We start from the raw sequence: 27,389 nt of genomic DNA, 5'->3' as shown, positions 1-27,389 counted from the left end.
CCAGAACTTAGATTGTAGCCCACCACTTGCCAAAGAGTTTTCATCCTGTTTTAGTTTCTGGAATTTGGATGGTTGGAGGGGCTACCTCATTCCTTAACTTGGGCTACCAGTTTCTTAACTGAAAAACTTTAATTCAGGTATTAAAGCACTGACATACTGGATGCATAACATCTGTTGATTAACACTACAAATACCAGATTTTTTAACAGTTTTGGCTGCCAAAAAAACAAAGAAAGAAGCCGAAAAAAATAATCATTTTCCAAAAACCCATTAGTAGCTGAGAACCACTCACACAAACAGCCCAAATAACCCAAAACCACTGACTGCATTAATTTTTCCTAATGCCAAAAAAACCACAACTGCTAAAAAAAAGAGCAGACTCCATTCATTTTATCAGCCTTAACTTATGAATCTCAGAGAAAGAGGCAGCTGAAAGTAGGAAAAGCAGGCAGAGAGGCATCACAATTCCATATCCCAGCAGCACAACATGCTGTAATCACCATCAAGAGGAAGGAGGTATCCTGATCTGTGACTATCTGCCCCATTCAGGACTTCAATAGCATCTAGTAATTACAGGTGAGCCCAAAAAAATGACTTTATGAAAAGTTATGGATGATCAGTGTGTCAGTGAGCTATATTTGAAATCTATCAGCTCTTGATGGCCAATTTTGTACTACATGAGTAAAGCAAGTCCTAATAACTCACTTGGGACTTCACTCCAGTACTTACAAGCTACGTGCTTTTCATATTCATAAAACAAAACTAATTGCCTTTCATGGATGAAATGTTCTAAGAATTTTTAATCCATGTCAGCTGCAAACTCTAAAAATCCATCCCCATATATTTCAAAATCCCCCTCCCACCTGCTCACTTGTAAAATGTTTGCTGCAAACAAACTATGAGGCAGAAAGAATTATCACGCTCTTACATTAGAATTATTTGTATTATTTTTACAGGCTACTCCTAAAATCAGTTGCCCAGATTTTCACATGTTTAAAATAAACTGAAAACACTATTGAGTGAGGGGAAAAAATAGGCAAAATCACCTATTCCTACAAGGAGGCAGTTACAAGAACAGGCTTACTCCTTTGCTGCAGCATGCTACATGGGATTTTAAAGCAAGTGTTCACACATGATAATTAAAATGTGTTACAAGTGAAATGCAACAACTCCTGCAGTAACTATTCCACGTGCATGTTCCCACCCCTCTCCTACAACTAGGAAGGTGAGAGCTGCATCCTCTGGAAAACCACAATTATCCCACACGTAGAGTGAACTAGACAGAGGAGTCTGCAGCTTTTGAGAGTTGATGGGTTGTGTTTTCTAGTGTGAAGGCTTCAGTTTGCATTTCAGTTTTTCAGCCTTCCCTTGTACTGCTCTACAGAACAACAGCAGGCCTGTGCAAGAGGCAGCAAGCTCCAACCCCATCCCAATTCTCCAAAATCTCCACAGCTTGAGGATCAGTGTCTGGAATACTCTAAGTGTTTTCATCATGGGAGGAGGAGAAGAAGAGCTGGCTCCTCTTCCACTAGGTGACAGGAATTACTTTTGCCAGTGCTGTGGTCACTGAAAGGCTCCACTGCCAGCTGCCCATTCTGCTTGCTATGCCTGCAGAAGCTCAGCAGATAAACACTCCCAAGCAATCTCCTCAGGAAACCCAAGTGCAATTCAGGCAACAGCAATAACAAGACACGTATGTGCAATCCTATCTTGGGGGCTGAGAAATGTGGATTTCTTGGTCTCTAATAACCCTACTAAAAATTCTGTTCCATTTTTACAGCCCTGTTTCTTCATGTGCCACTGCTGTAGATAAGCCTGGAAAAGACTGATAAATAGAAAATGTAAATACCAGAAGTTTAGGTCAAGTATGCAAATGCCTATTTCTGAGACTGTCATTTTAATTTTCCTTTAAGTCCCCATTCACCAACTTGTGCTATATAAGCACACAACTTTGTAAATTCTTCAGGTCAGGAGCTGTCCCAATCCATTTCATGTTCCACTGCAATTGCCTCTATTACATCATACCATTAGTGTGGCAAAATTAATAAAAATGTAAATGTATCAGAGGACTGCAGCGTAATTTTGGAAAATAACTCTACTGGTTTAACTGTTTTGGACAGTTAAAATTCTAACTGGAACACAAATTTTGAGCCAGGCTTACAAACAGTTTGGCTTATTTAACACGTGCAGCAGGGAAGCAAACCCCAGCAATGAAATAGGCTGGGAGGGTAACCCTGCCAGTGAACACGTGCAATATTTTGGAATCTGCAGAGAACCAGCTCCTCCTGCTTGAGAAAGCCATGAGGACGAGCAGCCTGCCCTGTTCACTGTGACCAGATCTGGCCAAGGTCAGCCTCTCCTGGGCATTCCCTCCTGTTTCTGGGTGAATCACGTCTTTCTCCACTTCCTTTGGGTTTAATGTTCACGCACACTGTGCACATCCTTCCTCTGAGCCCAGCAGCAGCTCCCTGAGCAACCAACAACTGCTAAATGCTGCCTCTAACGAAATGGAGCCTTTAGAGGTGCAAAGGCTGAGCCAGGCTGCAGCACCCCAGCTCCCTCCTGGTGATCACCACAGCCAGGAGATGATTCTGCATCCAAACTGAGCTTTGCTTTAGGGAATGCTACATGTGAAATACCTCATTACCCACAGCAAGACTCCAGGCCAATACCCATTAAAGAACCTGGTAGGAAAAAGGGGTTTTTCTACTCATTGGCTATGCCAAGTCATTGGCACGGATGGGGATTTAAAAGGCAGTTTTAATTATAGTAGGTAAAACCCACAGATGATCAAGCTGCAGTGTCAGAAAACCATCAGAACTGAACACTGACCCATTTGGGTTGTTTGCTGAACTTTAATCACTTTCCAAGTCTGACAGCTGCTCAAACTTAATTGCTCATTACACTTGTAAATAAAAACTGATCTCACTCTCTGATTAGCCAACCATCTTATAGTTGCCATAACAACTCCTTGTCTAATAAGTGATTTCAGATTTACCATTATTTGTACTAGCAGAAAATTTCACAAAGGTCTGAGTTCGCTCTTTTCAGCAAAATACCCTTCTAATTAAAACCACAGAAAATCAGTAGAGAAAGGGCAGCTCAAAGATAATGAAAAAAACAAGCTATTTACTACAACAGCTTAAATGTGAGCTCAGGGTAACACAAACCCAAATACATGCTGCATCCAGCCCAAGCTCTACATCCCACTATCAATCATCTTATTATCATACCTATATCCCATGACAACTGCTCAGGAAAATACCAGACAGAATTCAGGAAATAACTCGGGTCACAGCGCGGAGACGGATTTCAAAACTCACTACAGATGAAATATTCCAATAAAATTTGCATATTTTCTCTCCTGATCCTTAAATTAGGAACCAATTAACTGGGGGAATTCCTTAACACTCTGTTAACTGATCAGAGAGCTTTTTGGTGAAAACTGAGGAGTTAAGATCCTCAACAACTTATGTGAAAAAGAGGGGAAAGAGCAACAGATGTTATAGCTTCAACTGCAGTCAAAGAGGTCTTGGAGGAAAAACCACAACATAGCATCTCATCTCTGGATCACTTCAATCAAAACCTTACTTAGGCAGGACTTCTTGGACAAAACTAATAATCAAAGCCTTGCAGATGTTCTTAAAAACATTATCTGTACTTCAGTAAGTATTTGGTCACCAAAGCTTAAGTAAAATGCTTCTATTTAATATACAGATGTATTTATTAGTCTCAGAAGACAAAGATACGAAATATCTCTCACCTGTAGGCTCAGAATATCATAAAATTTTCCAAAAATTGCTGGCAAAGTGCTGAAGCTTGCAATTTATTTAATATGCTCAAGGTAGCTTTTTGTGCTTATGGGCAAAGAAAGGCAAGGTAAAATAAATGCAGAAAGCTATAATTGAGACAAAATAAAAGTTTAAAAAAAAAAAAAAAGTCAGGAAATACCAGATTTTTAAAAGGGACTTTCTGCATTTATTAAGCTAGGCAAAAACTGGGATTTTTTTGTTATTTCAGTCAATTAGGAAACCAGTAATATTTCTTGCAGTAAATGTACCCCATGAAAATAAAGAGGATGCAACATGTTCAAGTTAACATCTTCAACATTCCTGACCACATTTGGGATGAAACAAAGTCTTTCCTGCCTTAAGAATATGAAACCAATGCTCTGAAAAATTCCTGGTATTCAAACACAGTTTAAACAGCTCATAACACAGATCTGTGCCTTCACTTTTTGTATGTTTTCTTTGATCTGAATTTGGAAAAAGATTTTTTTCCCAAGCTAATTTAACCCAGAAGGTTTCTGAGGTCCAGCTGGGGAACAGGCTGCCCTACTCTCAAGGAACAAGCAGGCTACAAGGTAACCAACTTATTCAACAAGTTTCTTCTGAGTATCTCCTCATTTTTGAGTCTCCTGATGCTCCCTGAGACTACACTGAGCTGCCAAATGCTGGGAACCAAGAGAAACAGGAGCATGGGTAAATAGTCCATACACAGCCATGCCAGGAGTTGCTCAAACACAGACAGGGCACAGATTTTTTTCATCCTTAATCCTTGATTTTGAAATGAGTTACTGCATTGTGGAGCCCACCTTATAATTTTGGTAGGTAGACAACAATCATCGAGTGTATATTTAAATTTAAGACAATGCTGCCAATAATAGACTGGCTGGATTTATTTGCATCTCCCTTTTCTGAGCAGTGGGAAATGTTACCTGCAGCTGGAAGATCTGACTCCCTGGGTTGTACAGAAACGTGAAAGGAGCTGCTCCTAAGGGAGGAGAGACCCAGCTCTAGCAAAGCTTTTAGACAAGTATCTTTTGTGCTGAAGAATCATCAGTTTTAAAAGAGACTTTTGCCACTGGCAGTAACTGAAATGACTGGGCAGAACCATCAACAGAATAACTACACAAATACAGAAGATAAGGCTTATCTATCCTTGGTAGGATTTTTATGCTCAGCAACAAGTTTCTTTTACATAGAAAACTAGGAATTCCCCAGGCAGATGCAAATGAGAAGGAGGAAAACTAGTTCTGGATGATCTGTGCTGTGTTTCACAGGCTGGGTTTTTGGGTCATTTCCTCACTTCTCAGGGCTCCCACAATGTCCTTTCTCCCTGTGCTCTTCAAACATTTATGCTCTTATCACCTACCCATTGTACAGATGTTAAACCCAAGCACAGAGGATGAAATTACTTTTGGCCAAGCAGGAAACACCAGATGAGGAAGGAGGTTGCCAGGCCAGCCTTGAAGAGCCCCAGGCCTGCAGGTATCAGGCAGCACCTTCCCAGGGAAGGATCATCTCACCAAAACTTCTGCAAGAGCTGCTGTTGTCCCTCCACTGATCACTGTCACTGAGAATACCACAAATGCTTTCAACACCTTCAAAATCGTTCATTAAAAACTCAACATAGTTTATGAAATCAAGGGAAAGTCTGCCTACCTTAAAACTGTTCCTCACAAAGGAAAACACAGAGTACTTTTATGGGGGAAAATTGGTTTGGATGAAATATTACATCAGTCAGAAGGGTTTGTGGGGATTTTCTGTGGTTTTCAGGCAAGCATATTTTAAATATGCAGTTTAAAAAAATCTGCTGAGTTCATGAGGAGAGCAGTACCAAACTGGGAACAAGCTGTCCTCACTCTCACATATAGATGGCTATTAGAAGCATATGGAATATACATTTAAGGGTACCAGGCTGAAAGAGATAAAACAGCATTACCCAAAAATACATGTTATAATACCTTCATGAACTACAATCTGCTTTTGTGCTATAAAATAAATCCAGTCTTAGTAACCCAGTATTAAATGGCATTATACTAATTACCCAGCTTCACACGTGTACGTAGTTTCTCCAAGTTGCCAGACTCATGACTCAGTATTTATTTGCTCCTTTAAAGAGCAAAGATATCCATTTTTGTACTTCATGGAGATTTTCCTTACAACATAATCCATTGTCATGAAGTGAAAGCAGATCCAAATAATCTTATAAAACTAAAAGCACTTTATCAGGCTCTTTTTGCATGACAAGCATAATTCTGAATGAGCAGTGGGGGGCTGATTTCTAAAAACTGACCAGCCACAGGAGTACCAAGAGAAATATTTCAGCTCTGAGGAAAGAACTTCTTGTGCCTTTTTCACTGCAGAAAAAGGCAAAATCCATCTTTTTGTTACAGCAAGAAAAGTTACTGCCACCTTGTATGGAGAAAAGCTTCCCTTAGAATAAGAGACAATGCTTCCATGGTTGTGGGTAAATGCAAAGGACTTTTTATTTCATTATAAGGCAATGAATGATGAGAGAAGATTCAGAGCCCAACAGCACACTGCAAAAATTATATTTTATGTGGACCACATCCTAAGATTATGGTGTACACTTTAAACACTGATTTCTAGCATTGGGGAAAGGCTTATCTATTAAAAAAAATATTTCACAGCACAGCAAAGTAGTAAGTTTACTCTGAAGGGAACTTAGGGAAATTGTGGACAAGAAAGGCTGGATTAATGCCTCCCACAGGACTACCACAGGCTGCTGCCTCTAATGCATTTCTCTGTTCCTACATGTAGTCATCAACTCATTTATTTAGGAACTGTTTTTATTCTAAGAATCATAAAAATCTTAGAGATATAAGAAACCTGAAGAAAAGGCTCAAGTGCTTCTTATGGAAGGGAGAATAAAAGTTGTTTTAAACCCCTTGAAGCACTTTCCCATTAAAAAGGAAAAAAAAATAAAAGAAAAAAATAGGGGGGGGGGGGGGAACAAAACAGCGGCTCTGAAAACAGCCTGTATCCACCATATATATTATCAATTTAACAGCCTTGAATGGAAACTGCAAGGGCTTTGATAAAAATCAATTGAAAAGCTGTCTGCCTCACTGTTGCTTCAATAAAGTGCCTCTGTATCTTTTGCTGAAACCTTGTTTTTGTAGCCTCCTTAAATCACCACACTGTTTCTCCTCCAAAAACAGACTCCAAGTGCCCAGACCAGCACCGTGCATTGAAACTTCCCTTCTGCACCAGGGATCAGGGGTGTAAACCAGCAGCACCTGATCCCCACTCCCAGCCACACAGGACACCTCCATTTCTACATTGTTAAGTGTAGAAGTTGTTCTTCATTGTTAAAAATTAACTTTCAAGTCTCGCTGCACTTAATTCAGGTGCTGAACTTCACTCCCAGAGGCCTTTGGCTCTGGGTCAGGCAGATTTGGGGCAGCACTGAGAAGAGCTGAGTTCAGCAGCACACACAGCCCTGACCAGAGCCTGACCAAAACTGACCTTGATGCCCCTATCCAGCACCCTGTGGGGAGCCCATTTCACACCTCACTGCCCCAGGCCAGCCCTCTGCACCTGCATCAGGGGGCAGCAGCAAGGTTTGGTTTGGATTCAAACAAAGAAGCACTTTCCTGAAGCCTCTGCAATGTCTGCAGAGTAAAACAAACAAAAAAACCTAAACCAGGCTTCCCTGTGTCCTCACATGTAAGCCACATGACCACTATCAAATAAACAGAATGGTCAAAAAAGAGTCACCAGCACTCCACATTCTTGTAATTCAATCAGCTTTAATCATCAAAGATGTTTTCACTAACCTGCAGCAAGGGTATTTGTTCTAATAACCTTGAATAGAGTGGTGACACTTTAAAGATGGCTCCATTGAACAAAGAAAGATAAAAAAGCAATTTATGGCAGGATGGTGAATCTCAAGGCAAATTCTCACTACTGTAAATTGCAGCTTTTTCTCCAGGCCAATCCCTCTTCACACAGCAAGCACTCTGTCAGAGTTGCTTTACTACACATCTTCCTGCTCTTCTGCTCCTCACTGGTCAGGATATTCCTCAAGATGGTATTTACAGCGGTGATTGGAAAAAATAAACAGTTCAGTCAGAGGAACTGGGCCAGCACCCAATGCCACAAAGGATCTTGTCAACCTCGCTGTACTTGGCAGCCTAGGAAACCCATGGCACCCAGTTCCACCCTCTAGACTCTCACCAGCTTTCACAAAGACCTTCTGAAAAACACCTCACAAAACCTTTGGGAAGTACTGGATTCTGCTACAAAATCCTGGGTGAGATTTTTGGTTTATATGTAAAATGATGCTATAAACTTCCTTCACAGCAACCTCCAGGTAAAAAGCAATATGGAATGAAAATGAGGTTTTTTTCAGTTCAGGAATCTCTCAGGTACAGCTGCCACACCACACAACAGCCCCACCAAAAACCAACCACTCATCTCAGGAGAGGACTTTGTTGGAGACACAAGGACAGCTGAGTGTCCACAGGTCCATCAAAGTATTATAGCAAAATTAGGTGAGGTTTGTAATTAGCAGCCATGGTGATGGCTTATATTGTTTCTGCTATGTCACACTGGGAATTAAATAGAAGGTATCATATAAATCCAAAAAATCAGGTAAGCTTCAGCCATGAGGAACCTGGCTGCCATTTCAACTGGCACTTCAGATGCAGGAGACTCTATCCATCTCCATTACAAATCCTCTGAGCTCATCCTAGCATTACTTTCCCACATTAAGCAAAAGAGTTAGCATAAAAAGCCTGCCTAGCTTCAGACATTATCCAGATAAAGAGGAGAAAAGAGAAAATCCCTTGTATTACCTCTCTCAGCTCTCCCCAAACCTTTCCTGACATCTTTGTTCTTTCAGACCTGGCATTTATCTGCAGATACTGTAGAGCCCTAATTAAATCTTCCCTTGAACCTCTGCTACTTCCTGGCAGAGAACACACATTCTTGGTGTGCTGATGGACCTACAGGATTTTCTGCACTTCTCCCTTATGGTGAGTGTTAGGCCTTGCTTGAAAACATCACAACTGTGTACAACACAATATGTTTAAACAGAAATACAAAATTATTCCATTTCTTTCAAAGAATGAAGAGAAGCATAAGTGAAAATTATATTCCACAAGCTCATTGGAAAAACAAACTGTGGAAGCACTGGGCAAATAGCAGTGTCTGAGAACAAGGCATGCTTTTGTTTTACTGCTGTCTCAGAAAGGGATAACTGGCAGCGATAGGAGAAGCAGAAAAATTTGTCTTCCAAAATAAAATCTGCAGTTATCTCTTCCCCCCTGGGAGTAAAGAAAAACATTCTGAAAGCGCAGCTGAATTTTGCATTAAGGGAAGCTGCACACCTAACCTTATCTGATGGAAGCAGCTCAGTGTTCAAAGCCTCCAAGCTGGCAGCGACCGCTTGCTCAGCGAGCGAAGGGATGTGAGAGCTGTGAAAACCTTTGCACTCTGGAGCTAAACAGGCAGAAGGCTAAAAAAGCAGATTTTACCACTCCTCCCTCCCTGCTCCCCAACAATTCTTCAGCTCCTTCAAACCACTGCCTGATGCTAAAAGAAGCTGCCAATGAAGAGAGGAGAAATTGGTGCCTTCCCTCCGCAGGCAGAGGCCTGGCCCAGCTGTCCTGGCAGGGCTGCTCTGATAGCCAAACACAACAAAGCCAACTCACTCTAAAATCACCTTTCTCTTGAGCTGCTCTCCTTGATTCCCGGCACTGCTCTCCCTCAGCAGAAGAAATAAACAGCCCAGATGGCTGAGGATAAACAGCAAGTTATACATATGCTCCATATAGCCTGACAGAGAGAGCCCAGCCACGCTCGAAGCACAGCGTGAGACTCACCCAGGCAAGGGCCTCTCACCTCAGCCAGGGGGTGTCCCTGCACGTGGGGACGAGGAAAGGACTAGAAAAGAGGTTTGAGGCCATGAGCTGATGCTCTGAAAAGTTTTCTCCACTATGATTTTCAAAGATGTCCATCATTCCATAAATCAGCGTGGAAGAGCTGTAGGCTAGACTATGCATAGCTGTGTTAGAGAATCCCAGAATGGTTTGGGTGGGAAGGGACATTAAAGTTCACCTCATCCCCTCCCTGCCATGGGCAGGGACACTTTCCACTACCCCAGGATGCTCCAAGCCCTGTCTAACCTGGCCTGGAACACTCCCAGGCATGGGGCAGACACAGCTTCTCTGTAAAACTGTGCCAGGGCCTCCCCACCCTCACAGGGAAGGATTTCTTCCCAATATTCCATCTAATCACTCTCTCTTGTCAGTCTGAAGCCATTCTCCCTTGTCCTGTCACTCCAGACCCTCTCTCTCCATCTTCCCTGCAGGTTCCCTTCAGATATGGGAAGGCCACAATCAGGTCACCCCAAGGCTTCTCTTTTCCAGGCTGAACAATCCCAATTCTCCCAGCCTTCCCTGGCAGGAGACACGCCCGGCTGAGCATCACCTTGGCTTTGGGACTGCCCGCCCTCCTGCACTGCAGGAACCTGAGCCAGCCTGCTCCTTCCCACCGCAATGTCAGAGATCTTAAATTTCTTCAGGGCCCAAGAGAGGAAAGCAGGAAGCACTGAGAGCCCACCCAGCTGAGCTGAGGACTCAGAGTCACCAAACTCTGCACAAGTGATGCCCAGGCTTTCTCCTTTCTTTTCTTCATCCCAGCCGTGGCAACCCAGACCAAAACATGAGTAGCCACAAAAGAACACATCTGTGGGAGGGAGGGAGCAGCCACAGCAGCCCAGAGATGCCCTGACTGGCCACGCAGTGAAAGCTGGCTCAGAGTAACTGCTAATGGCACCAAAGCATTACCAAAACCACAATTCAGCCTCCGGGCTGAAAAACGAGCACTTATGGGTGTCTCTAGACCACATCACCCCCCTGCCCACTCAGAGGCTCAGGGAGGTTTCAGTACTTTGGGAAAGAGTGGCTCAGTGACGGGGTGGTCTGGAAGAAGGCACTCAACTTCAGGAAAAGGAGCTGGGGGATGCAACAACTTTCCTGCATCCATCTCGACGTGGAGTCAGTCTCTTCTCAGGGACAGCAGCCTGTTCCCCAGACCTTCTCTGCCCTCTGACCTCCCCACGCCCCCCACTAACCCCACAGACCCGCCCTGAGGCCTCCAGCACTCCCCAAACGCCTTCCAGCCCCTGCAAGCCCCCACCAGCCCTGCAATCCCTGCTCCTCAGAGACCCTCCCACACCTCCAGAGCCCCCCGGCAGCCCCCAGAGCTCCCTCACCACCCCCACCGACCCGCACTGATCCCCAAAACCCCCAAACACCTCCCCTAAGCCCCAGAGCCCCTCACCGAGCCCCAGATTTCCCCCACGGGCCCTCACAGACTCTCCCCCCACCGCTCCCACAGCCCCTCACAGACCCCCAGAGCGCTCACAGCCCCCCAGGACCCCCCGCTGCCTCCAGCCCCGCCCGTCGGCCGAAGCCCCCGCTGTCTCCCCGGGCCCCTCCGCGCTCCCCAGGCCGCCGTACCGAGGCTCTGCCCCACCGGGGTGCTGAACGGGTTCCCCAGCAGAAACTCCATCTTGGGATGACAACAAACAGCGGCCCAGCGCCCACCCCTCCCGCACCGCGCCCTGACCGACAGCCGCGCGCACCAACCACAGCGCGCTCTGGCAGCTGACTCCCGCCTCCCTGCGTTCAATTGGACAGCTGCAGGACGCGCGGAAAAGCCATTGGTTAAAGAAAGTGTCCATCACTGTCAAGCGAGGGGCCCGCCCCCGCAGTAGTCCCGCCCTTTTCCCCGCCCTCCCTTTGATGGGCAGCGAGGACAATGAGACTACCATTCTCTATTGGACAAAGCCCGAAACTATCTATATCATTATTGGGCAAAGAAAACGTCAATCGTCCGAGCCCTCTCCGCCCCGAGGGCACGGTCCCGGCTCCGATTGGCTGACACGGATTTCTCGCGTTCTGATTGGTAGTTGACCTCCCCACCCACTCCACGCCCATTGGCGGCTGAGCCGGTCACGTGCCGCCCTTAGCAACGCACCGGGGCTTCCTTAGCGACGGGCGCTGAGGCGCGGGTGCGAACCGGGAACCGGGAATCGGGAACCGGGAACCGGGAACCGGGAATCGGGAACCGGGAACCGCGAATCGATCCAGGCCCGTGGGGACCTGCGGGTGAGAGGCCTGATGGGCCGGTATCTGGGCCTCGGTGGGTCCTGGGAGCGGGAGGCGGCGGCCCCTTCCCGCCCACCGGGCAGGGGTGGCTGGAACCGGCGCTGACCGAAGAAGCGCTGGACAAACGCACATCCCTGGAGTGTCCAGGGCCGGGCTGGGGCTTGGAGCAGCCTGGGACAGTGGAAGGTGTCCCTGCCCATGACAAGATGAGCTTTAAAGCCCCTCCCGACCCAAATAATTCTGTGATTGTACAGGAAAGAGAGAGAGGAAGGCCAGGGATGGATAAATCCAGAGCCTGCTGCTCCTCGGTCTGTGCTGCGCCCAGCCACAGAGAGGTTTGGTTTGTTAATGAAACGCCATCATGAGAACAGAACTCTCTAAACTCTGACATTCATCATCGCTGTCCTATGCAAAAATACATCCGAGCTTACTCTGTGATTATAAACATCTTACACAAGCAAAAGTTTGAAGATTCAAGTCCTTCACAGCCATTCATTAACTCTGCGCAGTTTGAAAAAGACAAATAGTCTCATTGCCTCTGGGGCAACATTAGGGATATTTAAATTTCCATGAAAAATTTCTTCACTGAAGGGGTTGCCAAGCATTGGAACAGGCTGACAAGAGAAGCTGTGGATTTCCCATCCCTGGAAGTGTCCAAGGCCAGGTTGGACGGGGCTTGGAGCACCCTGGGATGGTGGAAGGTGTCCCTGCCCATGGCAGAGCATGGAATGAGATGAGCTTTAAGGTCCCTTCCCACCCAAACTATGCTGGGATTCTATGACTACTGGAAAGAGTAGCCAGGCAGTGATTTAATTTATTCTCTTTTCTGTCCTTTAAGACTGATTCCGTCTCGCAATGAGTCAGTTTAACAATAGTATTGAGCCAAACATTATTGATGATGAAATGCTTCAGAAAGCCATTGAAGAGAAGTGTCCAGAGGACCTTGGAGATATTGCCAGACAGGAAAGTATCAACGTTAAAGTTGTGACAGAGATACAATTCAGTTTCAAAAGTGAGTATCAGAATAGACACATATTTTTCCTCTTCTTTAGTGGGTAACTGGCAATTAAGCAAGCATTATTAGCTGGGATTTATTATGTGAAAATTGACATCTGGACATGGACTTTTGCTCCTACCTGTACAAAGGAGTTCGTCAGAGGGAGCTTTTGCTGATGGGTGACTTCAGAACTGCTTCGCTTCCCACTCGCATTGTCACTGTGCTCTCATTTAACATTTATATTTTGGTGACACCTACAGGCCACAGGCCTGCTGGGCCCCTCAGATCGCAGCCATGGCTGCTGGTTATGTGAGAGCTGTTTGGGAGATTGTGGTGCTTACAGCCCAGTCTGATGGCATTCCCTGCTCACCCATACCAGCGCCATGGCTTGCCTCTTACTGTCAAACCTGTGGTAAACTTGCACTCAAAAAAAAATGGAAGGGAAGAACATTTGGCTCAATATTTGAGTGTTTGAGGGAGAGGGGTAATTTCAGTTGATTATTCTTTGTGTTCCAGTAAAATAATGTGTGTGTGTGTGAGTTGATTTTCTTAGAAAAGACTCCCTTGACCTGGTCCTGCATAGATTTGTTTGCAAATACAAAATCCAGAGCTGTGTGAATATTTCATGCGTGCAATTCCTTGGTTTATGGTGCCCTCACAAAACAAGGAGAGCAGGACAGCAGATGAAATCTTCTGGGAGGGCATTGCAGGGGAAAGAGAAATGGGAGTGAGAATATTCTGTGTTCCCTGTCACCTTGGTCCTGATCCTTTGCTGTGGTGACAAACAGCCTGCCCTTGTGACTCTGTGTTTGGAGGAAACTAAACGCAGGGATATTGATTAGTCCTAAACTGCAGCCTTCACAGAAAGAGCAGACTCCAACTTCCTCTGCTCTGCCGAGAATCCCGGGAGCAGGAGAGTCATTTACAAAAGCAGGAGCGGGGCACTGCTGGACTGCAAACGCAGAGAAAAGCAGAGTCTCATCCCAAACCTCCTGCTTGGAGCTGGAGAGGAAAATGAAGGTCAGGCCCTGCTGGCAGTGGATTCATGAAGCCACTGGAGTGCAGGGCTGCAGTCAGCATCCCCTGCACGCCTCGCTGGCCTCGCTGATTGCTGGTGCAGGACACTGGGGTTAAGTGGGCTGTTTCATTGGAATCTCATCCAGCCAGTGCACCTCTGAGCTCTCCAGGGCACTCATCACACGCTGAAAATCCTTTTGGAGGCAAGACTGGACGTGTTTTCCTTGTGCAAGGCAGTGTGTCTGCTAAAGCAATGCTGGCTCACATAAAAAGCAATTTTGTTTTATTTTTGTTTTTTTTTTTTTTTTCCTGTGGTTTTAGACATCCTGCAGATTAATAATCTGTGGCCATTAGAGAATCTGACTAAACTGCAGCTGGACAACAACGTCATTGAGAAGATAGAAGGTCTGGAGAGTCTGGTTCACCTTGTATGGCTTGGTGAGATACAGGCAGAGGAGGGTGGATGCCTTTGCAGGTGCAAAGCAATCTGAGATAAACCAGGATGTCACCTTCCTTCTCAAACACGACTGATAGGAGCTTACCCTGGGAAGGCTGTCAGCTGTCTGTGTGTCTCCTCATTTGACTGTCAAATGTCAAAATGCCTGAGTATCAGAGCTGCAAAACAATCCTCCAAATGTTTAAAAGCTGGGTTTAATACATTTGGTGTGGCAGGAACAGGAAGCTGAGGTTTCAATGTTGTTTCCAAGGTTTGTATTGTGTTTAGGGGTGACTTTCAGGAATATTTATGGAAACACCCCTGTGATTTAGAAGCCTGAGTTCTGTTTTCAAAGCTGCTGCAGGCATTCCAAATCCTACAACCCCTGTATCCTTAAGGACTGGGTGTCCTTGTTGTCCCAAGGAGTGCCCATCCTTGTGGCCTTATGTGACTGCTTGCAGCTACACAGATGCACAGCTCAGAGCATTCCCTGGAACTGCAGCCACGTTTCTGGCTGGAATTCTAAATATATCCTCAGCATGCAGGGCTGGAGCTTGCGAGCACATTGTGAAATGTCCAATGGGTTCTTCCACCCAGTTGTCTGCACAGTTCTGCTCCACAGATGACTGAGGCGCTTGTGAATCACCAAGTGATCAGTGTAAGCTCAGTGTTTTGAAGCACACTCTCATATTTTGTTTGCCCAAAGGCTGCAGTGGCTCAGCTGCTGCTGTACAAGTGTCTCAGCCACCCAAGAGACCTCATAAACTGTTTTTGGACTCTTGGCTTGCTCAGTACTAATCCTCAGGCAAATCCTGCCCTTAGTCAGTGAGTGTAGGTGTTAGGAGAGATGTTCTGGCAGGGGAAGAGGACATTTCAATAAGTGAAACAGCTGAAGTGAGCCTTTGCATAACTCCACTGACATGGAACTGCCTTGTCTTGGTCCTGTGGGAGTGCCACAACTGTGGCAGGACAGAGTCTGCAAGAAGCAAGGCAGTGCCAGACTTATCACAGAAATTCTCCTCTAGGGGCATTTCCTCTTGTTTTGTGTTTCCCCATAAGGCAGAAGTCCCTTTCAGGCTGTGTAAGTGGACTCTGCATGGACTAACTTCAGCTTTTCCTCTCATTTAAAAGTTGCACAGACAATTGCAAGGAGGAGATAGGAATAAAGGATGATTTAATGCTGAGCCTTTCCTGTGGGATCTGGACCACCCCTGAGAAAAATCTGTACATAAACTCCTACATGCAATACTAAAGAGCAGAATCAGGGTGTTCTGAAATAAATAATTTAATGTTTAATTTATAAATTCTTCCCCAGACCTGTCCTTCAACAATATTGAAGTAATTGAGGGCCTGGATACTCTTGTCAAACTGCAGGACCTCAGTCTCTACAATAACAGAATATCTAAAATTGAGCACATGGACACATTGCAAGAGCTGCAGATTTTCTCCATAGGGAAGAATAACCTGACCATTCTGGAAGATGTGAGTGCTCCCTGGCTTTGCAAATATTCCCTGCTGAAGGATCAGATATTCTAAAACTGGCATTTGCCATTGTGTCCAAGCCCTTCCTTAGGTGATAAAATTCTCCTTAGGATTTCTAAGTAGTCTGAGCAATGGTTTTAGTCCTCTGGTGTTAAGTGCTTACTGCAGCCATTTTTCTTTTAGATTATTGACTCGTGGGGGCCCAGTTCTGTGACTGCTCTCAGCCATGGCAAAATTCCTATTGCCTCCCATGAAAGCTAGAAAAGGAATAAGTGGCTACATATGAGAAAAGGGGGGAGGCTAGGATTTATTTGGGGTTCTTTTGAGGGCATCTTACCAATTTAGGACCTGTGATTTGTGCACCCCATCTGCCTTCTCTCTCCTCCTGTTGTCTAGATATTGCCAACGTGAATTTAAGTATTTCCTTTCCCAAAACCATTAGAAACTCATAATTGACTGTCGTGTGAATTTGGCAGCAGAGCAGAATACATATTGCAACTCAACTGTAATAAAAGCAATAAATTCCAAGGCTGTGTTTCCCCAGCACTGGGAAATACAGAGCTCTTTCCCTTTGGCACAGGTGATCTATCTCAGGAGGTTAAAAAGCTTGCAGACACTGAACCTCAGTGGGAACCCTTTCTGCAGTGAAGAGCACTACAGGCTGTTTGTTGTTGCTCATCTTCCCAGCCTGGTGTACTTGGACTTCAAGCTCGTGAGAAACTCCACGGTGAGATTTCTGCATTCCCTGATTGGGAAATCAGGCAACAGCATCTTGCAGAGCCTTTGCTTTGTTGGTGTGCCAGCAATGCTCCAGCACTGGGGGCAGGTTCCCTGCAGAAATCAGGCTCACAGAAACACACAGTGTTTATTCTGCTTCCACATAACAGCTGTGAACCTGTAGGCCAAATTCTGTCAAATCTGACAGAGAGGTAGAGGTGTCAGAAGCATGATGTCTTCACAGATTTTGTGAAAATCAGCAGCTGTGTGTGGGAGAGGGGCCTGGCTGGTGTTGCCACAGAGAGGCTGCAGTGTGAGTGCAAGTCTTCTCAGAGAATCTCAGAGGAAATCAGTCTGGAGACATGGATCCAGGGGGAAGGAGCCTTGGTGGTCCTGCTGCTCACAGAGTGATTTGTTTCAGCAGCAACCTGACAATCCAGGCAAGCAGCTGCCTGGATGCACTTCCCACTTTTGATTTCTGAGAATAAGACACTTCATCCTCACCAGTAACCTGTGGAGCTGCTTTATCATCCCAGGGCTCAAAGGAACAAAGACAGGGATTTTTTGTTCAGGGTTTGTTTGGTTTTTTTAGTAATCAAAGAACATGATTAATTGTAAATTTGCTTGGCACAGAGCAGGAGCTGTATTTGGAATGTACATTGCTCTTACCACAGGACTGGAAGGGTTTTCCAGGTCATGGAATGCAGTCCCTGCTCATCAGGGATGTCTGAGAATTGCATACTTAAATTTGTCAAGCTTCAGTTTCAAGCTAATGAGGTTCTTGCCCCTGGTACTACCTTGCCATCCACTCCTCCAAAGAACCTTCTCCTCCCTAGAAAATTTATTAACCTCGCTGACTGATGAAATTGGAGCTCAAATTCTAGAAGTCAAAATAGAACTTCCTGATAAAAGAGGGAAAAAAACCCCCAAAACTCTAAAGATGAGAAAATGGAGAGAGAAAAGCTTCCTGGGTATGAATTATCTCAGATGCATTGAATGCAGAAACAGAGCAATATGCCAGCAAAAAATGGGATGAGGATTAGATTAGAAACTCCATAAGCAGTTTAATAAAAAGCCCATGAGGAAATGGAGAGGCAGATGCCACTCTGGTGCATGTTCTAGAAAGATCAGTTGTTACACCCTGACTCATTGAGCAATGTTGGCTAACCTAATACAAACAGTTTATTTATATTTCTCAGAGAAAAGCTGCAGCTTTAAAGTATGAAGATCTCACTAAGCCATTGGAGCAAGAGGAGGCTCAGGTCCTTGCTCTGCAGGAGGCAGAAGATGCAAAGCAGAAAGAGCTGGAGTACCACCAGGTGAGTTTTCTTTGGCTGGTTGTGTATTGTCCCAGGAGAAAGAAGCACAACAGATATTGACTTTTCTTCTCCCTGCTTGAAGATTTAATGACAGGTTAACATCGACTCTGCTAAAACTAAGGCTCAGAGATCTCTGTGATCTCTGAATCTTATCTTTTGGATGGAAACAGGAGCTGCTGTGGAATACACATGATGTGGGGGAGCATAATTCTTTGGGCTGAACAATGAAACTACAGACAGAGACCCTGCAAAGCTAAAGAGTAAATCATACCCAGGGAGTTTATCAGCCTGACGTGAGATTAAGAAAATTACAGGTTTGAGGGAAATGTTAACATTTTCATGGTGAAGTGACTTTTTTTTCCTCCTTCACACTAAATCAAGCTTTTCATTAGTTTTATGGTTAAACTCTCAAGGACTTTGGGAGATCACTGTAGTCCTGTGACTGGGCTGAAAGCAAGACCAGGTGGAATGGTGCTTTCAGTTGTAGCCTGGTTCTGTATTCCAGACCTCTGGATGATCAGAGTGGCTTTAGTTTAGTGTTTAGTGCCAGGGAGGGTGCTGCAACTCTTCCCTTTGAACCTCCCCAAAGTTCACCAACTCCTTATCTGAAAGGCTAAACAGCCTTGCAATGAATGTTTGTGTGTGGTAATGTCTTATACTGGCAACAGGCACAGGCTGCCCAGAGAAGCTGTGGCTGCCCCATCCCTGAAGTGCTCCAGGCCAGATTGGATGGGGCTTGGAGCAACCTGGGACAGTGGAAGGTGTCTCTGCCCATGGCAGGGGCAGTGATTGGATGATCTTTAGTGTCCCTTCCAGCCCAAACCGTTTTATGGTTCAGGCATCTGATACAAGATTAAACAGTTTTCTATCCTTAGGCTACAGAGCTGTAGCAGCAAAGCCCCTGGGATGGGTTTCAGTTCAGTTGCAAGGTGCTTTTGTGGCTTGCCTGGTGTTTCTGCAGTGTTCATGTAACTGTGTCTGCACCCATGTTCTGCTGCTGCTGGGGTGCTCACAGGAGAGACACATCCTGAGGACTGGCAGCAGGCTGGCATCTCTATTTTACTTATTTTGCTCTGTTTCTCTTCAAAGGCAGCCTTTGTTGAGTACCTGAATGGATCATTCCTGTTTGACAGTCTGCATGAAGAGGAGGGAGAAGCTGCCAAACTGGCTTCCCTCCCTGGAGTGGAGGACCTGCTGCAGGCATATCCTTCCTGGGTTTGGGATACCTACAGCTAACAGGTAATGCCTTGAGTTAAGAAGGAAGTGCATCCACAGGGGCTCTTCATCTGTTGCTTTTGTCCAGAGCTGAAAGCTACATTGATCTAAGATCTGAGACAGTCTGTGTTCAATTTTGGAACGGTACCAAAAGTTACACTGCAAGGCTGTGAGACCACTGACAGCTTTAAGGCATGATATCTTGTGAAATATGAGGTCTCCAAACAAATGGTTTATATTACTGACAAGCTGGCCAGCCCAGCTTGAGACATCCCATTTGTAAAACCACTCATTTCCATCCCCAACAGGTCATGAGATCCCAGCATTTTAAATTCTCACCGTTGTAATTACCATATTCCTTTTCCTTCCCTTGAATCAAACACGATTTTGGTAGCCTCCTTTTCTGACCCTTCAAGAATCAAGACTTTGTACTTCCTTTAAGTCTGGAATCCACTTAAAGTTTAAAATGAGCTGGAAGATAAATCTCTGTCTGTTAGACTGCAAGAGCACAGTTGCTAAAATCATGTTGAAATTGAAGTGGTAGGAGATAGGAACAGACTAATCAGAACGATACAAGTCGCACATCTCACAACCTGCCAGAACTGGCAACGGGAAGTTTCCAGGCCAGCACATTTTTCTGATCATTGCTCCTACACAGGGGAGCAGAAAGCAGACACTTTTTTTTTCTTTTTTCTTTTCACATTCAGATTAATAGAGTATTGTCAAGGCCAGTAACTTGACCTTCCTTAAAATTGCATTACACTGTTGGGGAAAAATGCATCACGGCTTAACTACAATAGACTCCAGAAACAATTCCATTGCCAAGATAATAGCAGAAGAAAAATTGGCGTTATTTTTGTGATGCTACCAAGTCAGTAGTTTATTCTTTGCTCTGGCTGTGGGCTCCAGAGCTGTATTTATTAACTACACAGGCACTGTATTCACACTTGTGAAGACAGATAGGGTTGTAGGCTTCCTTCTGCTGCTGTGTCAGAAGAGTCAGACAAGTGAATGTATTTTTTCTCTTCCTCAAGGCCTTTTTTCCCCCTCAAGTTGCCATAGCTTTCTCCATACCCTTAAGGCAGCAAAATTCTATGCATAAAACGTGAATGGGTGACCCAGTCCTGCCCCAGACAGAATATTTGGCAGCTCCCAGCAAGAACCACAGAGTTTACATAAAAGTAGCTCGTAGCTCTTGTTGCTCAGATTTGCAGAGGCAGAAGGAACATAACGTGTTGCTCCACTGAACAAGCAAAAGACCTTGACTCTGCTTTCACATACGAGAAGGGGTTTGTCTTACTTTGTGAAAACCTGTACAACTATGGACTGGAGGAGTATGAAAAACGAGAAGCTGAAGTCTCTAAATTCTACAAAAGGGTCCATGAAATTCTGGCAGTCAACCAGCAAGAAAGCAAGAGAATAATCTCAGACTTTGAGAGCCGGAACCAAAGGGTAATGTTATACTTTTGTTTGTTTGATACATGATTTCTCTACGTCCTGTACCATTAATGCCACCAATATTTAAGAAAATGGAAATGCTCAACCTTCCTTTTAGTTTAAATATTTTTATAAAGTTGATTTTTAAGATAGATAGATAGATGTTTACTGCTACTCCCCTTCTTTTTGAAGCTCCAACAACTCTTCCTTCATTGAAAAACCAGGAAGAAAAGGAAGGAAATTGCAGGGTATTCAGTTTATTTTCAAGTAATTTTCTGCTTCAGTTCATTTTTTCAACAACAGCTCAAAGAACTATAACAAAAAAAAAATTAGAGAAAGTTATTTTAATGTATTTCTAGTCCTTTAAAGCAGAAACTCTTTCTTTTCATTCTGCTCAACTACAGCCACCCATTGTGGCTGCTCAGGGCGTAGCTTCTAGCTGGATCCCTTTCTAACCATGTATAATAGATGGGTCATGATTTTGTTTCCACAGGGGAAAAAAAAAAAAAATAAGGGAGGGCTAAAGCTTGGTGACACTGTCAGCTGAGAGAGCAAGTCCCTGACAAGTGACACCAGCAGAGTCACAAGCTCTGGCTCCTGCTGGAAACCAGGTCGCTTTTATTTCAGTGCCTGTCACAGGCTGACAGCTGCTGAGTCACTCTGCTCCCAGGGCCTTGAACCTTGCTGACTCACGCTGGAAATCTGCACCCAGCAGCTTTAGGAGCTGGCAGCACTGCCAGAGTCACAGAACTGCAGAATGGTTGGGGTTGGGAGGGACCTTAAAGAGCATCTCGTTCCAACAAGAAGTTTGATTTGAATGTTCAGGTAACTTGTGCTTGAATTCTCACTGTATCTTCCATGAAAAAAAACCTAAACCAGCAAAACAAACCCTGCAAAACCTACAAAAACAAAGAAACAACAACAAAACCCAAAAATACACAGCTGAGGCCAGATTTTGCCCCTTCACCTCTGTCTGACCTACAGGCTCAGCTGTGGATTGGGCTGCAAGGGGTGACAAGGGGGAATGGCCTAAAGCTGAAGGAGGGGTGGCTTAGATGGAATATTAGGAAGAAATTAGATTAAATATTAGGAAGAAATCCTTCCCTGTGAGGGTGGGGAGGCCCTGGCACAGATTCCCACAGAAGCTGTGGCTGCCCCATCCCTGGAAGTGTCCAAAGCCAGGTCAGACAGGGCTTGGAGCCACCTGGGACAGTGGAAGGTGTCCCTGCCCGTGGCAGGGTGTGTGACTGGATGATCTTTAAGGTCTTTCTCAACCCAAACCATTCTGGGATTCTGTGATTCTCTATACACAGGACACAGGGGTCAGCATGCCAGTTTCCATATAAATATTAGAGGAGTTTGTGTCAAACCGAGCACAGTGTTTTAACATCATTTCCCCATCATTTAAAATTGCTGGAGGAGTTCAAAAGGCACAGAGGTCCCAGCAGACTGCAGTCTGTGAGCTGTTCTTAGGGCTGTTTGTCTGTCTGTAATCCTTTCATGTAAACTTGGGTAACCTGTGAAATCACTGCGCTCTCTGAAGTTGGTTACGGAGGATTAAAGGCCTTGAACTTTGAAGTTTTTGCTCCCAGAGGTGCAGCTTGAGTGGCTCTGGGGCCTTTTGAGCCTCCTAACTTGTTTACATTAGAGAAGAAGACACCTTGCTCTCCCCTTCCCCCTTTTAAACTGTAAAGTTTGGGTAATCCACCCCATTTCCAGACACAAGCCTTGGCAGGGGTTTTTAACAGAATTCTTTATTTCCCCCCATTCCATTCCCTCTCAGGAGAAGTGGATTAGACATAATAAACCATATATATATTTTCCCTCCTTTGTTAAACAGTTGATTGTTAACTGATTTTAAACAGACTTGAAAATAACACATTCAGTGCAAGAGTATTTTTTTTTTTTGATCCAAGCAAACATAAATCTTGCCTGATACAAAAGTGACATCAATACATAATTCTGAAGGGCAATAAATCCTTGCTGTAAGAGGAAGGCAGGCAATGATAGGTATTCCATATTCAGAATACTAAATCCTGACCCTACTGGAAGTCAGTCAAGATTCTCCCTGGCAGGAAGCGGATCAGGATTTACAACTGCCTTTCTTTCTCCAAAACAATTGTTAATTTCTTCTTCACAGCCAGCAATGTCAATAATTAAATATTGTTCTTTTTTGCTGGAAATGAAGGGAAGCATAGAAGGAGCAAAGTCTTCTGCAAGTGGAGGATGAGGAAGAGTTTTCCCAATCCCCCTGCAGTAGCAAACCTCAGAACTGTTGACTACCCACTATGTAAATCTGGAGACTTCCCTGAATCATCACATTTCATTTCAGCTAATCAGCAGCAGGAACTTTTCTCACACATGTAACAAGTTAATTAAATTGCAATGGAGTGCTGAACACAAACTATAATTCATGTATCTCTGTGTTTAGAGGCTGGATGAGCTTTATCAGGAGAGGAGTGGTGAAATTGCTGAGTCTAAACGAGCCCAGGGCAAGGAGGACATCCATCAGCTGTGGGATGCACTCATGACCTTGGAAGCACTGGTATCCAGCGACCTGGAGGTGAGATCCAAGCTCACACCTGTGAGACCTCACAGCCAGAACGTTGTGGGGTCACTTCTCTGTCACTGCAGCCCTCTGTCACAAAGAGGGAGGCACAGGACTTCCACTCAGGAAAATGTTTTGTCCCAATCTTTTTCTTTTTCTGTTCAAAGTTGATGGGAGTGAGATCAGGCCCTGGACCTTGATACCTTACAGCAGATTTCTGTTTCTCAGAGCAGAACACAGTATGTCCATCACATCTGTCCAAGCTGATTTCCCACACTTGGGAGGCAGGGAGGTTGTGCAATCACTTTATAGGTCTGCACAAGTTGCTGCATAGTATGGGGTATGCATTTGGAATTCTAGAGGTGTCATTCTTTGAAGCTGATCTTTGCTAGAAGATTATACACATTCCTGCTCAGCTTGCTGCATTTGCTTGCATAATAGCTGCCTTTTCCTCCCCAGACTTTTCCTCAAAAACTAGGGCAGGGCTGCTGATGAGCATCTTCACGGAAGGAAAAAACCCAAAATAATCTGTTTAAAAATGAGCAGGCAGGAGCTGTGGCCTGTGTGCAGCAGTTTAGTTTTGTGAGCATGGATGGCAGAAAGCAGCAGCTCAAAATGGATCCTCACTGCATCAGGATTGTACCTTTTTAGTGTTTTTTGAGTTGGCCCTTACATATCTGCAATCACTGATGGGATGAGCAGAAACATTTCTCCCTGTGTGCCCTGCTGGATTTGCAGGATTCAGCTACCAAGACATTTAAGTGCAACACTTGACAGATTCTCCATCAGCCATTTCTGAGAGAGGGAAGCTGCAGTTTTAATTTCTGAGGACTAAACCAAGAGCTGCAGTAAAGCCCAGGCAGGGGTTGTGCTTCTGACAAGAGGCTCTTCACACAGCCAAGGACAAGGAGGCTGCAGGAATGCAGCCCTCTCCAGGCACTGCTTAGCTGAGGGTAACAAAGGATCCCCTGGCTTATTCCAGACACTTTAAATGCTTGAGGCAGTTCAGTTTCTGACTATGCTAATAACAGCAGTGAGTCCAAATTGCAATAAATTGTAGATTCTTCCTAGACTCTCTGACTCCCTGTTACATTTCTGCAAGTTTTCATTGTGATATTTCCCCTTTTACCCCTCTGTTAAGGAACTGTTACAGGATTTTAAAAGAAGCATTGATGCCATAGCATCAGCATTCACTGAAAACATTCAAGGGATATATCCTTTTCACAGTAGGTTGGCCTGGACCTACACCTCACCTCTAAATCCAAAAATGAGCTTCCAGTATAAAAACTTTTTTTTATTTTAATCAATAGAAAATATCTTTTCCCAGCCTTGAGGAATGGTCATTTAAGGTGCCTATCTTCTTTATGTGGAGACTCTGGAGAGCACAGAAAGATCTAAATTCTACTGTGCTGGAATTCTGTAGGATTTAGGCAGCTTTCACCCTGTTGGGAATCTTCCTTTCTTCTCCATGCAGAGAAGACAAAACAGAGGGAAGATGTGATTAGACTGTTGTCTAGGTACATTCCTGCCACAGCAGTAAATGAAATATCTACAATTCTGGTTGAATACTCTTTAAATGGTGTTCATTTTTGTATTTTTGATGTGTGCTGAAAAAAAAGTTATATGAGAATACTGAAGTGCTTGAGTGTCAGGTCACGCTGCTTTAAATCTAGAAATCTGATGGCCTGGTGCAGATAATTGCAGTGCATTCAGAGCTTAGCTTTCACCTGGAGGCCTCTTCCAATTTCCCTGGCAATCCTAGGTCCTCTCTCAGTCCTCTGTCAAATTTGGCAGCAAAGATGAGACTCGGTGTGTGATTGAGAACTGAGAGTGTGTATCCTGATATCCTGACACCACAGCAGCTTCTGGGAGCAGCCAGGCTCATTTCTGCAGAATCCCCCTGTGCAGACACTTGCTCCCAGTTACAGGAGGTCATTTAATCTCCACAGATGAGTGGTGTGGTCAGCTGTTTCCTTAACCACGTTCTGTACGTTTAGCCAGTGCCGGGACCTGGAAAATCAACACCTTGAAAAGCTGATGGACATTGTCAAGGACACCCTGAAGAAAGTGGACCACTATGAGCTGGAAGAGGATTTTCCAGATGATCTTCGAAAGGTGAGGGCACCAAAACAATTCATCTCTGTGAGAGAATAGGCAAGAAAATGAGGCCATAGTCTCTTCTCTGAAGGGACAGGGTTTCCAGGAGGCTCAGTGCTGCCAGAGCCATACCTGAACCACAGCAAAACCTCCTTCCTAGAGGGTCCTGCTGCTTGGCTGGACTGTGGTGACTCCAAACATCTCCACTGACTAGGACAGGAGATAATTGCACTGCAGGTTTCCCTGGGCACTGCCAGAGCTGGTGGCAGCAGCCCAGGAGAGGTGCTGATGAAATCTCTCTCATGCCTCCAGCACAACTCACTGCTCTGGCTGATTTCCAGGCAGCATCTTTGCTGCACTCCCTCACAGCTGGTTTTGTTCAGACTCTCCCTGCTCCCTCAGCAGAATCCCAACATTGCTCTGAATTTCTTACACCCGGGCTGTTTGCCTCAGTGATTTCAAAATCCCTTCCTGGAGCTCCTGAGCCCATGAGCTGATCTGGAGGCAGGACATGACACTTTAAATGGAGCCTTGCACCAAGCCCTCAGTCTTGCTGTGCAAGCAAAGATCCCAGGAACCTTTCCAAAAGCACCAACATCATTGCAGTGCTCCACTCAGCAACGCTGCTGCCTTTTTTTGCCTCCATAATTCCTTCACTTAGTGGCTAAATTACTTAAATTTGCATTAGCTGTGGTTTTGCTCTGTCCAGATTATCCCAGCCCCCTGTCACTCCAGGTAATCACGAGCTGACAGACACAAACCAGACCCCTGAGCCCCCGGGGGAGCTGCTGCTTTATGGCCTGTGCAGATGGTGGCGGTTCCGCACGGCTGCCGTGCACCCATTTTGCTTCACTGCCATCCATTCCCATGGAGAAGGGAATTCATTTACCCAACAGCTGCACTTGGCTGCAGGAGGAGACTCATTATGGGTTAGTGAAGCCACCCTCTATTTAGAGCCACGAGGGAAGTCACCGCTTCCATTAGAAGCTGGGACTTTCCAAAAATGAAGATTTACAGCCAATGCCAGCAGTGCAGGAATCCCTTCCAAGTGTGATTTTCCATTTCCAGGCATGCTGGAGCATATACAGCCTTTCTTCCACACCAGCTTCACGGCAGCCCTGCTTGCCCCATTCCAGCATGTGGGGCCAAGGGTGCTGCCTCTGTTTCCCCACCTGTGTTAGGGATAATGCCCCATTACACCTCAGCAAGGCCAAGGGCAGAGCCCTGGATTCATCCCGATGAAAAGGGATTTGCCAGGTTGAGACAGAGGGTTTCTCCCTCTCAGCACTGCTGTGCTGCTCGTTCATTGTGTGCTCACCCCTCCTCTCATCTGGTCACGTTACCTCCCAGCTCTTTAAGAAGAAAAACACCGTTGTCAACATCATCAACGTGTCCCACAGCATCCGCCTGCGGAAGATCGACAAGCGAGAGAGCGACATGCTCTCCAACACCTACCAGTGGCAGAAGTCAGTGACAGAGAAGGTAAGAGACCCTCACACTCAGGGGGATGGGACACTGACAGGTCTGGCCCAAGTGGCAGGGGCACTCACAGATCTTTGCTGGACCTTGACACGCCTGCAGATTCACTGCTTGGTTTCAATCTGTCCAGGCTTTCCAAATTGAGAATGACAGGAACCGTGCCTGTATTGAGAAGATCATGTGCTTCATCAACACTCTGCAGAAGGAGCTGGATAGCACAGTGATCCTGGAGCCTACAGAATAATGCTGGGCTACTGCCTTAGCTGCAGCACACAGGACAGCCCCCAGCAGGAACAGCTGCCTCTCCATGGCCAAGCTGCCTGGGACATTTCAGACCAAATGCAAATTTCTTCCATCCCACCATAAACTGCAAATAAAAGCTACTTCTTGACTCTGGAAAAGCATCCAAAGCCCTGTCTCTTCCATCACATTGGCACAAAGCCCGTGCAGACAACTCAGACCTGGTCACAAGGGGTTATGGATCAGCTGTGAGCTGATTGAACCAAATCATCACAGCATATCATGCCTGAAAGCTTCGATACCTGTGAGCTCAGTGGCAGGAACCTGTGAGCTGCTGGCACAAGGCAGCAGCTCGGGAGAGGAACACTCTCCATCAAACCACCCCCGAGATAACAGCAGGTTTCCAGCTCAGCAAGCACAAGGCTGGCGGGGGCTCCGTATGCCTGGGAGCTTCATCTTCTCACCCCTTCTCACAATTG

General features: G+C 45.3%; 2 protein-coding genes across 4 annotated transcripts in view; one reads left to right on the top strand and one right to left on the bottom strand.

Annotated features, from left to right (window-relative positions):
• The window catches only part of TOM1L2 (target of myb1 like 2 membrane trafficking protein), a 56,943-nt gene extending 45,594 nt beyond the window's left edge, over positions 1-11,349 (bottom strand). For all 3 annotated transcript variants that reach the window (XM_041462359.1, XM_041462360.1, XM_041462361.1), the window contains exon 1: positions 11,276-11,349. In XM_041462359.1, coding sequence (XP_041318293.1) covers positions 11,276-11,327 — 52 coding nt within the window. In that variant the 5' untranslated portion in view covers positions 11,328-11,349. The remainder of the gene's footprint in view (positions 1-11,275) is intronic.
• Positions 11,350-12,781: 1,432 nt separating this feature from the next.
• On the top strand, positions 12,782-26,937 carry DRC3 (dynein regulatory complex subunit 3). The gene is made up of 12 exons (XM_041462644.1): positions 12,782-12,938; positions 14,262-14,378; positions 15,692-15,858; positions 16,439-16,585; positions 17,775-17,894; positions 18,984-19,096; positions 20,387-20,561; positions 22,978-23,109; positions 24,236-24,306; positions 25,086-25,209; positions 26,542-26,673; positions 26,801-26,937. Exons 1-12 carry the CDS (start codon positions 12,782-12,784, stop codon positions 26,912-26,914), a joined length of 1,569 nt encoding a protein of 522 aa, XP_041318578.1. The 3' UTR covers positions 26,915-26,937.
• The last annotated feature ends 452 nt before the right edge of the window (positions 26,938-27,389 follow it).

The sequence above is a fragment of the Pyrgilauda ruficollis genome, unplaced genomic scaffold (assembly GCF_017590135.1).
Source record: "Pyrgilauda ruficollis isolate IOZ18807 unplaced genomic scaffold, ASM1759013v1 scaffold16, whole genome shotgun sequence".
Lineage (NCBI taxonomy): Eukaryota > Metazoa > Chordata > Aves > Passeriformes > Passeridae > Pyrgilauda > Pyrgilauda ruficollis.
Note: the sequence above shows the minus strand (reverse complement) of the source record. Positions and strands in the feature narration are given on the sequence as shown.